The 13,183-nt window shown below is 35.8% G+C and overlaps 1 protein-coding gene across 1 annotated transcript in view; it reads right to left on the reverse strand.

Moving 5' to 3' along the window:
* Positions 1 to 1,449: 1,449 nt before the first annotated feature.
* The window catches only part of LOC102803664 (sister chromatid cohesion protein PDS5 homolog A-B-like), a 112,285-nt gene continuing 100,551 nt past the window's right edge, over positions 1,450 to 13,183 (reverse strand). The window contains exons 27-29 of the mRNA XM_078011793.2: positions 11,071 to 11,277; positions 7,946 to 8,132; positions 1,450 to 2,166 (exon numbers count right to left, since the gene is read on the reverse strand). Of these exons, the coding sequence (XP_077867919.1) occupies positions 2,134 to 2,166; positions 7,946 to 8,132; positions 11,071 to 11,277 (427 nt within the window). The 3' untranslated portion in view covers positions 1,450 to 2,133. The remainder of the gene's footprint in view (positions 2,167 to 7,945; positions 8,133 to 11,070; positions 11,278 to 13,183) is intronic.

The following is a 13,183-nucleotide window of genomic DNA, read 5'->3' on the forward strand; positions in this document are numbered from 1 at the left end:
AGATTAATATTGACCTGGCACTAGGTGTGCTCAGACAACCATAGCACAGATTAATATTAAGCTGGCACTAGGTGTGCTCAGACAACCATAGCACAGAGTAATATTGACCTGGCACTAGGTGTGCTCAGAAAACCATAGCACGGATTAATATTGACCTGGCAATAGGTGTGTTCAGACAACCATAGCACAGAGTAATATTGACCTGGCACTAAATGTGCTCAGACAACCATAGCACAGAGTAATATTGACCTGGCATTAGGTGTGCTCAGACAACCATAGCACAGAGTAATTTTGACCTGGCACTAGGTGTGTTCAGACAACCATAGCACAGATTAATATTGACCTGGCACTAGGTGTGTTCAGACAACCATAGCACAGATTAATATTAACCTGGCACTAGGTGTGTTCAGACAACCATAGCACAGAGTAATATTGACCTGGCACTAGGTGTGTTCAGACAACCATAGCACAGATTAATATTAACCTGGCACTAGGTGTGTTCAGACAACCATAGCACAGATTAATATTGACCTGGCACTAGGTGTGTTCAGACAACCATAGCACAGATTAATATTAACCTGGCACTAGGTGTGTTCAGACAACCATAGCACAGAGTAATATTGACCTGGCACTAGGTGTGTTCAGACAACCATAGCACAGATTAATATTAACCTGGCACTAGGTGTGTTCAGACAACCATAGCACAGATTAATATTAACCTGGCACTAGGTGTGTTCAGACAAGCATAGCACAGATTAATATTGACCTGGCACTAGGTGTGTTCAGACAATCATAGCACAGATTAATATTAACCTGGCACTAGGTGTGTTCAGACAAGCATAGCACAGATTAATATTGACCTGGCACTAGGTGTGTTCAGACAAGCATAGCACAGAGTAATATTGACCTGGCACTAGGTGTGTTCAGACAAGCATAGCACAGAGTAATATTGACCTGGCACTAGGTGTGTTCAGACAACCATAGCACAGAGTAATATTGACCTGGAACTAGGTGTGTTCAGACAAGCATAGCACAGAGTAATATTGACCTGGCACTAGGTGTGTTCAGACAAGCATAGCACAGATTAATATTGACCTGGCACTAGGTGTGCTCAGACAAGCATAGCACAGAGTAATATTGACCTGGCACTAGGTGTGTTCAGACAACCATAGCACAGAGTAATATTGACCTGGCACTAGGTGTGTTCAGACAAGCATAGCACAGAGTAATATTGACCTGGCAATAGGTGTGCTCAGACAAGCATTCAGCAATTCAACAAGCCAAACGAAGGCGACCACAAAAGCCGAAAAAACTATCATAAAATTGAATTTCATGTAATTCCAACAACGCTTGACATAAACAGCCTGTACAGCACACTCCTGAGTTGAATAGAGAATAAAGGCATCATTCAGTTTCAATGCGTCAACAGAATTAACATAATTTACAAACTTGTACATTCAATATTGAATAATTTTAATTTTTTTAAACAACCATATTTCAGAAAAGAAAGTAATATCTCTGGGAAAGTCAAACACATTTCTCATCTAAAAAAACAAGACAATTTGTGATCCTGGGATGTGAACTAAATGGCATTTACATGTCAGAAGATTTCCTTGGCAACTATAATACATTATTGGTTCCAGCCTCCAAATTATTTTGATGGTTATTCTCTTAAAAAAAATATGTTCACACAAATATACAATACAAATTATTAAATCATAACACATTAAAAATTTGGAAACTAAAATAAAAAGAACCACTTAGGTCAGGGCAACCTGTACAGCAATCAGTTTATGTTGCAGTCAACCTGTACAGCAATCAGTTTATGTTGCAGTCAACCTGTACAGCAAACAGTTTATGTTGCAGTCAACCTGTACAGCAAACAGTTTATGTTGCAGTCAACCTGTACAGCAATCAGTTTATGTTGCAGTCAACCTGTACAGCAATCAGTTTATGTTGCAGTCAACCTGTACAGCAATCAGTTTATGTTGCAATCAATCTGTACAGCAATCAGTTTATGTTGCAATCAATCTGTACAGCAATCAGTTTATGTTGCAGTCAACCTGTACAGCAACCAGTTTATGTTGCAGTCAACCTGTACAGCGAGTATGAAATATATTCAGTACTGACTCATCACAACCTCTTCTTACGATTTGTTCTTCTTGACTAGAAAGAAAGAATTAAAGAAATAGAAATCAAAAGGAATAATGTCATTTGCAAGTTCAAGCAACAACTACAACAGACGGAAACAACCTATAGTTCATTGTTTTGCAACAAGAATGTACACAGCAAGAACACATACACAATGTTGCAAAAGACAGAACTTCATTTTTGGAACTAAATCTGAAGGGAGAATACAAATTAAGACTACAAAACAAGTAGCCTTTGCTTTTTTAGCTGCACAATGTGGTAGCAATGTGAACCACAGAATTGAAATTGATGATACTAGAAAATTTGTAACGAAATAAAAGAAATTGATTTTACATCTATGGTTTTGTGGTATGCCAAATATTGCAAGCTTGAAGTCTGTTAAGTACTACTAGATCACTATTTTCAACCTAAAACTAAACAAGCAATTTTCTATGAATTGCAATGATTCTTTTTATGCAAAATTTATGAAAGCTAGAAAATGGAAAATTAGGTATGCATTTTTCAACCCCAAGCAAATCCTGTCTGCACATTGTTCCTGAGCATCAACATTTCATTGAAAAGCAATAGTTAGTTTTCTAAATAGTAGTGGAAAAGAGTTAATTATTATGCAAATTAGGTAATTATTAGGTATGAACAACTAATCAGATGTGAACATCTATTTACCAAGTTCCATTGAAATCTGGTAATTGATTTTTGAGAACGTACATGCGTGCACAGGCATGCAGGTGTAACCTTAGTTGTAATGCCACACATTGGATTAATTTTTAATATAGTTGCGACATGAACGCTTTTTTATATAGGGTTGTTTTTTTAATTAAACTCAATTACAATGCAATACAACGTAGAATTGTGTTTTAATTAAGTTTAATTAAATAAAAGTTGAATATTCCATGACTGAACACAGAAATTTTTGCGAAGCTTATGTTTAGTAATGGGGGAAGGTATGGTACAATTATATTAATATATATCGAACCATACCTTCCCCTTTACTAAACCTAAGCTTCGCAAACTTGACTTAAATTCGATTAAATATTAATATAAATTATGAAACATTGTGAGTCCCCATGTGTGTGGCTCCACTTGTACAAAAGGTTCCACTTTGTAGGTGTGTATCCGGACCACTGGTTCCCCACACCCACCCACCCCCACATACATACATACATACATAAACACACATATGGTCACCACAGACTTCCACTACTGTACTCTGCACATGAGAGTATAATCAAAGTTAAACTGTAAATAGCTCCTGTGTGATCAGAGCATGTATTATAAAGGTATAGGCTTTGCCTAATAAGTGAATGTAATTTCATGTAGGTCAATCCATCAATAAAATTGATCAACATGTCTGAGAATCTATGACATACTGTATATGGAAACACATGATTTTGATATGGGCATTTTGAAAAACATGCAAGGACACTATACTTGTAAACAAAGGGCACTAATGAGGCACTCTATGAATGAGGTATTTCTAGAGGTCGGGGTTTGTCTCGTCTGCAGTTGAATAATTTTTGCTTTGATTTTCTTATGGTTTTTTTTCCCAATGCAACTTAATTTCACTTGTTTTTTTTTAATTTATGGTAATTAGTATCATTAGCAATGGAGTAGTAAAAACCGCAATTAACCTCAGTGCAGCAAATCAGGATAGATCTTCCTGACGTAATGGGCAAATTTCGCTATTTTCGCTGACAAGTAAAATCTGCTAAATTAAACCTATGTGAACATGTAAAGTAACAACAGACTATTTCCTTGACAGATTCTTGAAATTAAATCATCAAAATAGTACAACTAAAAAGTCTGTACAACATACCTAGAACAGATAAATAAAAACATTGTAGTTTAATGTTCGTTCGGACTTTGAGCCCTTGAAAGTAAGTGATCCGGACCTTACATATGCCAACGATTGAAATTTGTTTAATTGCTATCAAATTATCGCTATTTCATTTGTGAGACGTGCTTTTGATACAAACCGAAGATTGCGATCGACCCTACACAAAACTACCGCCATTTTGTCTTCCTTGTCCTCGTTCGGCAAAAACAAAAAACTCGCATATTTACTATTTGTTTAATGAGTGCATTTTTGTTTAAAAATATCAAACAAGAATAAACACTAAGTAAAATAGGAATTAACTGCTTCGTTTTATTTGAGTAAGATGGAAACCATGCGAAAACAATAGTAGTGAAACCCAATAGTAGTGATCACTGTGATTATTAAATAAATTGCTTGCAAAGTCTGGAACGATATTGAAAAAAAATTGTTGATTTCCTTCTATATTCATGTTTGAAAGTAGGCCGAAGTATCCGCAGGTGAATACGAGTATCCAGATAATAAGTTAGGATTGATCAGTTCACACGAATTGTTCTGTTCTGATTCATCATTGCAAAACAATGGCCTAGAAACGGCCCAGCTTGAGGGAAACAGTATCATGGAAAGAAAGAACAGTATTGGACCCGATACCCTTAAAAGACCTGATGCGAACACTGCAGAATCGCGGGGGAAATGAAAGTTACGCGGCTATTGTCTAAGCGACGCAGACCCGAGGAGAACACTGTACATGTAACCAGAACATTTACGAATCAAGATTGGCAGAAAGTTGTACGGCATCTGTCTTCGATTTTGTCTATTGATGAATATGACGCACAAAGTGAAATTGAACTTGCGTTCATGAAAATCGGAAAGGGTACTGCCTTTTCGTCAAACTGAAAAAATGGCCGCATCACTCTTGTAACTGCGCATGCGTACTGTACTCCCCATACTCGCATACATTTGATGTTTTTAGATGCTATATCTGCTCAAATAACATCAATCATGATATAATAAATCATTATATACTAAAATTCGCAAATTTGCAGACCATCCAATGAAATATTACCAGTTTTTTTTTTGCGACAGAATAAGTTATTGCAATATGCAAATTAGGCTACTCACCCTAGTCAAATATTTGTTAAGAAACTTTAAAGACTCTAAGTTATAAATTAACAAACCATGCATGGCACAGTCCCTGTTAGTTATCAAGATAAATAGTTTTGTTTATAGTAATATGGCTGGAATATAACCATGTCAGGAATATGATTTTTTAACGTTAAAATTGACATTTGTATCTGATCGTCAAACAAGTACTTGTCCATATTGAGAGATATTGCTCTGGAACAGCATTTAAAATCAGCCATTTTGAATACATGTATATATAAAACAAGATGTATAACAAATATATACAATTTGAATATAATCAGTCAAAGCATTTCAGAGATATGGCTCTAGAAGCCCAATCATTAAAACAAAATGGCGGCCAATCAGCCATTTTTAATTCAATCTGAAAAATAAAATGACGTGCATCAGGAACCCTAATGTATGTACCAAGTTTGAACGAAATCCATCCATAAATGCCAGAAATGCTTGATATTTGATGATTTGTTTGCACAAAAATGACCACCATTCAGCCATTTTGAATAGGATCGTCAAATCAATATATCTATGACATGATGTATAATGAATATTTAAAATTTGAATATAATCAGTCAAAACAAGTCTGAGATATGGAAGCCTAGAAGCCCATTCATTAAAACAAAATGGACGCCAGACAGCCATTTTGAATCCGATCTGAAAAATAAATGATGTGCATTAGGAACCTGTAATGTCTAATATACATGTACCGTTAAAGTCCTAATATAAACCGCATACGTAATAGTAACCGCACCCCCAATTCCGGCTTCAGGGTTAAAGAGTTCTTAACAAAAATTGAAAACTTGAAAAGTACCTATTACTAACCGCACCCCCAATTCAACAAGACCGTGACTGACTTCATTGTTTCAACCAGCTGTTCCAAAACGGCATTGTTCCTAATCCTATTCATTTGTTTCGACAACATGCCTAAAAATATTCACACCTATTTATTGTTCAGCGGTGATAAGATGTCAGACAGGCAATGAAACTGCTTTTGTTCTGTCGGCGACCTCTGTCAATACTCTTTCTGAATACGTCTGTGTTTCGTAAGTTTTAGACAATGAGCTTTTATCACCGTAAAAGTGTTAAACTGACCATTGAAGAATAATTTATCTTTCGAAAACAAATAATTTCTTGATTTAAAAAAAAAATCATGCCGTTTTCCCATGGAAATCAAAGGCAAAAGATCGCACTCCATTATCGGTAAATCTCTTCCGTGTTGCGTTCACCATGAGGTCGCTGAACTGTCATTAACATATTTAAATGAGCTATGTAATTTAGACACGTGGGCACCATCCAGCATTTTGATTGGTTAATTAGCGACTTGACCTATCCGGTCCATAATACGTCACGTGAGCATTCAAAAGCATGGCGGATATCGTATCGGCCGTTTACATGTGACTGAAATCATTCGCTTACGGGGAAACTAAGTTGAATTTTACTTGCATTTTATAACAATTCAACGAATTTATTTTTCGTGCGTTATTGTAATCACTACAAATAATAATCACCAATATCAACACTTCGAAAACAAGTAAGTTATTCACTTGTGACCAGCAGCATGGCCGGATCGAGCTACATGTGATCATTTGCTACTATAAAGCAGTGCATTCATGTTTTTATTTGAAACTTCTGTTAGAATATACTTTTCGTTACCAAGAAAATTAAAAAAATAAATGCATATTACATTAAAAATACTGAGTATTTTTTGTATCATGTGGAATTTTTTTTTGATTGACTGTAATTTTTCAACATTTCGTAACGCCTATTTTAGAACCAAAATAAGGCCCTTCACTCTTCCCTGACGCCTATTCAAGAGATTGTACGGTGTATTGTTTGTTTTGTGCATGTGTTGTGGACAAAAAATGACCACGCCCATTTAGTGATTGCAATATGTACGTAATAGAAACCGCACCCCGAACTTGAGCTTTTGATCCCAATTTTTAAATTGATACATTGTAATATAAACCGCGGTTTATAATAGGACTTTAACGGTATGTACCAAGTTTGAACGAAATCCATCCATAAATGCCAGAAATGCTTGATATTTGATGATTATTTAGCACAAAAACGGCCACCATTTGGCCATTTTGAATAGGATCATCAAACCAATATATTTGTCTATCTATGACATGATGTATAATGAATATTTAAAATTTGAACATAATCAGTGAAAACAAGTCAGAGATATGGCACGAGAACCACATTCATTAAAACAAAATGGCCTCCAGCCGGCCATTTTTAATTTTATCTGAAAAACAAAATTATTTGCATTAAGGTCCCATAATGTCTAATGTATACCAAGTTTGAACAAAATCCATCTGTAAATAGCCGGGAAATGCTTGATTTTGAGCAAAAAAAAAACGGCCGCCATTCGGCCATCTTGAATCAGATCGTGAAACAAATTGACGTGCATACAAAAATGTACGTATAATATCATGTATGATGTATGTGTGAAGTTTGATTGTGATTGGTCCAGGCATTTCTAAGATACAGATACTGCGTCTGAATGGGGACTAATTAATGCAATAATTGACTAATTAATATGCATAGAATTGCACCATATCTAATCAGTGCATCTACTCATCATATATTAGCTGTGTGCCAAATTTCATTTGAATTGAAATTGTAGATCTTAAGTTATCAGTGGAACAAATTTTAGTCACAGTCACAGACACCGGTACCACATAAGCTCCGTTTCACGGGAGCTAAAAATTAGTGATACATTTTCAAGTGCTACTGAGCAGCCATAAGTTTCTAAAAATTGGTGACTCAGGCATTCTTTGCTTGTTTTTATAGTAAATCTCCAGAGATATGCAAGTGTTTACAAAGCCCTTATATACTCACAACTGGGACTGTACTTTCTTCTTTGGATGTAGGCTTTGTTTTGCCCACTGTTTCTATTGCCTTTTCAAGTGCTACAATTCTACGATTACTACGCCTTGGTATCTGTTCATCATCCTCATCATTATCTTCTCCATCACTCTGTGCATGGCCATTCACTGTTATTGGTGCTGCTCGTTTAATATTCCGCCTGCAAAATTATTACAACTGTGTTGACACTATATTGATATAGATGGATATTTGTGCTCTTCATAGTATATTCATTTCACATTTTAATGATTCAAACTACAATACATTTACAATTTTTGGTTTATGTTGATTTTTATAGAGCAAATATGGTATATGTTCACTTCCTATTAGAGATGCAATTTTAATAGGGAAAATTTGGTATGTGCGTGAATATATGTACAGTACAGTTCTCGCGGAAGCTTTGGCTTCACTTCAGCGTCAGCTTCGCTTCAGCATCGCATCATTACGGCATTGTTACGGCTTCAGCATCGCTTCAATGTCGCGACATTAAAAAGTTAGGCGATTATCGCTTCGCTTCATTGTGGCCTCATTATGGCGACAATGTGGTATCAGCATCGCTTCATCAAACAAAGAAGTACAGTACTCATTTCCCTCAAACCTCTTGACCGCTTCCGCTTTTGACCGGTCAATTTCCGTTTTATTTTCGACCGTGCAACAATTCGGACTACTAAAAATTTTCTGGTTTTCATAGATCACGGTTACTAGTTTAGTAACCGTGCATAGATGTTGAACAACCGTCAAAAGTTCAAATACTTTTTGTTTTAACTATTTATAATTATATGCACGCAATCTGACCCTTTGACCTAGATTTGGCTGGGATTGAATATTTTTTTTTAGACAATATTCCGACGTGACGCACTGCTACAAAATGTATTCAACAGAAGTACAACATGGTTGTCTGGGTTTCTTTTCCTGATTGTGTTGAGTTTACGATTTGTATAATTATTGTTGTTTCCCCCCAAGCAGAAGACAAGCCGAAGGACCATGAAGCTAAATAGAATTCCCACGCATGGACGTGGACTGAGTGAAAGAAAATATTTCTAAGGCTAAAATAAAAATGACCTACTATTACACCTCTTTGTGTATTTGTCAATTTTGTATATATTTGGTATGACTGTATGATCGTAAATACCTAGAAAAATCTCGTCTTTCGTCAATAATTTCATTTGTTTGAAATGTCTACCGACCGCAATTTGTTTCTGCAAACGGTCCCGACGTCCGTCATTCAACACAATCAGCATTTATTTATCGCAATTCATGGGGATCATGTCCCGTAATTTGCGGGCTGTACAACCAAATAATTAAACAAGTACTATTTATTGTATTTTTGTTTTACCTCGCGAAATTACAACAGAGCGTAGAGTTGTCGCGGTTAAATAGTCGCCTTGAAATCGATGGAACTTCAACTACTAGTATCCATTTCTCACCTTGAAATAAAAAAATCGAAGAGCATCGGGGGATATATTATTAACCAGTCTTACGAATCGCTAGCTTTATTGTATTCGAATTCATAAAATTCATGAGTTTTCGACATTTGTTGGCAACTTCCGCGCTAAAATGGTTGAAAATGTGGGTGTGGTTTTCTCGCAAAGTCCTGTTGATAATACGGACTAATATGGTTCTGTGACCCAGGTCGTGCTCCGATCAGCTGACTCTCAGCCAATCAATGATGTTGTAATAAAACATATTTAACGCAAATTGAAGGGTCGTCGTACCATCCAATCTCCATCGTCGATTCACAAAGTTTTTTTTGTGCTGTGACAGGCTTCGCAATTATTCACTGAAAAACATCGGTATATTTTGACAAACGGATAGGATTTTACCTCAGTTCAAAAAAAAAGAAAAAAGAAAAAAAACAGGGCTGAGATACAAATCAGTTTTGCAAGTTGGGATATAAGGTAAACCAGACTGGGGTCGATGATTTTCAGTATCGAAGGACTTCCGTGTGAATCATGATTTTCAAATTGTTCATCGGCTGGATGAATGGACACGTTTTTTTTTTTCTGAAGCCCAATAAATTATTTCTGCATGTCAAGTGCTATTCGATTTTTTTACAGGGCATGTGGCTCGTTTTCATTCGAAAATATGTTTGTGAGAATACTTTTACAGTACGTATAGATTGAGCTCAGATCACTGATCGTGACTTAATTTTGAGAATTGGTTGTCAAATTTTACCAGATCGACGCCACCACAACCATCCAATCATACATTGGAAATGTACGCTCTTGTTTTGGAACTTTGTATCAAGATGACTGGCGACGACGCCGACGCACCAGGCGGCGTACATGTGTGTTGCATGTTTTAGTAGTCCGGGCATAGGGTCGGACTCAGCTAAAACTAAACGAAACACAGAAAAATACCACCGAAATGAGGAATCTGAATCTGCTCTTCTAGCAGCAAATAAAAGAAGAAAGGTAAATTTTATAACAAGAACAGTTTCACTTCGTATACAGCAAATTGTGTTATATCAGAACGACGATTACATCTGTGATTTGAATTTATCACGATTTTCCTTCCAGTCAATATGAAACTTGTCACCTTGCCGATTGTAATGTACTTCGCAAAGTTTTTGGTGACCAATACTCGCAACACTAAAATAATTAAACAAGATATCTTTTTAGTAAAATGTCATTTTACTCTTGATCATATTATTTTATTCACCTTGAATTTCAAGTCGATTACATATCGAACTTCTGTACATGTTTTTGTCTACTGCCCTTCTGCGTGCAAATAATGAGGTCATACTCATGTCACAATAAATTGAAGCTGATGCCATGAGACTGCGAAGCAGAGGCCATGATGATGCCACAAAATAGCGAGGCGAACACAGCTTCAATTTTCAATGACGCGAAGCTGATGCCACAATGATGCAATGCTGAGGCGACAATGAAGCCATGCGTAAGCGACAATGATGCCACAAAAGCCAAAGCTTCCGCGAGAACTGTACTGTATATATATGGTATTAACAAAGTGAGATAAACAAGCCTCAATGAAGTGATCAATTTTTAAATGCCCTAGACTTGTAGACAACACTGTGTATTCTCACAATAAATACATACATCAGTGTGTTACAACCCGGAAAACAGCAAATAACTTACACATTCTTCTTAGTAGCTTGTTTTTTGTTTGGTGACACTTTTCTAGGAGACTGTTTCCTTGGAGACGAGGAGGGAGATGGAGCCACATCTTCTTTATTGAGTCTCAATGACTGTTTCCTTGGTGACCTAGATGACAACTCTTTCCTTGGGGATTTAGATGATGATGATGATGATGGAGCCACATCTTCTTTATTTTTACCCGATAAACTGAAAAGGAAGATGAGACCAAAGCACTGATGAGTGTCTTGTGTGTATTTGATATCAAATTGAGTGGAAAGAATTGATGACTTTGAAATGGATTAACACCAGGAATCAGCCCTGTACTAATGCAATGACCTTGTTCTTTGTGTGCCAAGTTAACAAACCTTCAAAGCCATTTTATTTATTTTTCAAGTGACCACTGGCAATCAACCCCAAATTTTTAGCCAACTGAAAATTTCAATAGCCAAGTACAACAATAATGCTGGTCGCTAGAATTTATGTTTTACAAATATGTCATCCCAGTAATTTTAATTATGTGTTGAATTATAGGTAGAAGTGTGCAACCAAGACAAGCTGTATATGTTATATATTAGAGAATTTGGCACAAATTAGATTTTGTTCAGTTCGACAATAATGTTATGTTTTATGAGGTATGTCTCATCAGATCATACACATTCCTTTCACATGTACATGCATGTAAAAAATCTAAAACAAGCAGCCTATCGGCTGAGATAGCTCCGCTGTTAGCAATGCACATTTCAATTAAAGAACTGAAGACATCATTAGAAAATGAACAATATGAATAGTATCAAAGCAATCGGACTTACAGTTTTTAACAAGAAGTCGAAAATATCACTTTTTACCAAAAATTACAAAAATATTCACCAAAATAAATTAATTAGAGAATTGAAGATATCATCACAAAATGAACAAATCTGAGAGAGGTCCACATGTAGTACCTATATATGTAATATCAAAGCAATTGAACTTGCGGTTTTTAACAAGAAGTCGAAAATATCACTTTTTACCAAAAATGACAAAAATATTCACCAAAATTAGAGAATTGAAGATATCATCACGAAATGAACAAATCTGAGAGAGGTCCACATGTAGTACCTATATATGTAGTATCAAAGCAATTGGACTTGCGGTTTTTAACAAGAAGTCGAAAATATCACTTTTTACCAAAAATGACAAAAATATTCACCAAAATTAGAGAATTAAAGATATAATTACAAAATGAACAAATCTCTGAGAGAGGTCCACATGTAGTACCTATATATGTAATATCAAAGCAATTGCACTTGCGGTTTTTAACAAGAAGTCGAAAATATCACTTTTTACCAAAAATGACAAAAATATTCACCAAAATTAGAAAATTGAAGATATCAACATGAAATGAACAAACCTAAGAGAGGTCTACCCAAGGTACATATACACCAAGTATCAAAGCATTCAGGCTTGTAGTTTTCAAGAAGAAGTCGAAAAAGTAAAACATTGACACGGACGACGACGGACAATCACTCATATGATAAGCTCCGCTCGACAAAGTCGACAGCGGAGCTAAAAATAGGCCAATGGCCTGTTGCTCAACGGCTATTGTACAAATGATTAGTGCTGTATATGCCACAACTTTTCGTTTAAATTTGTACTTTTAAATAAAATATTGCCAAACAACCACACAAAGTTGTCAATGGAATAATAAACACATGTATGCCTAACACCAAATAGTGGAAATAGTGGTTAGTTGAAATTCCATTTTTAACCAAAAATGACAAAAATATTTGCCAAAATTAGAGAATTAAAGATATGGCCATGGGATGAGCAAATCTAGTAGATGTCAACACAAGGTACATATACACCAAGTATCAAAGCATTCAAGATACCAGTTTTGAAGAAGTCGAAAATAGAATTTTTGACCAAAAATGCCCATTTTAAAATATTCGCCAAAATTAGGAAATTTCCTTACCAAATTAACAAAACTGATAGAGGACTACCCAAGGCACATGTACTATCAATATCAGCACTGTAGACCACTTAGTGTCATAGTAGTGTAAGCTACACACACACAGTAACAGTAGGATACAAGTAATATATTGGGGCAGTGGGCTAAATGCGGTCGTGGGGACTC

This window comes from Saccoglossus kowalevskii, chromosome 4 (genome assembly GCF_978046115.1).
Source record: "Saccoglossus kowalevskii chromosome 4, keSacKowa6.1, whole genome shotgun sequence".
NCBI lineage: Eukaryota > Metazoa > Hemichordata > Enteropneusta > Harrimaniidae > Saccoglossus > Saccoglossus kowalevskii.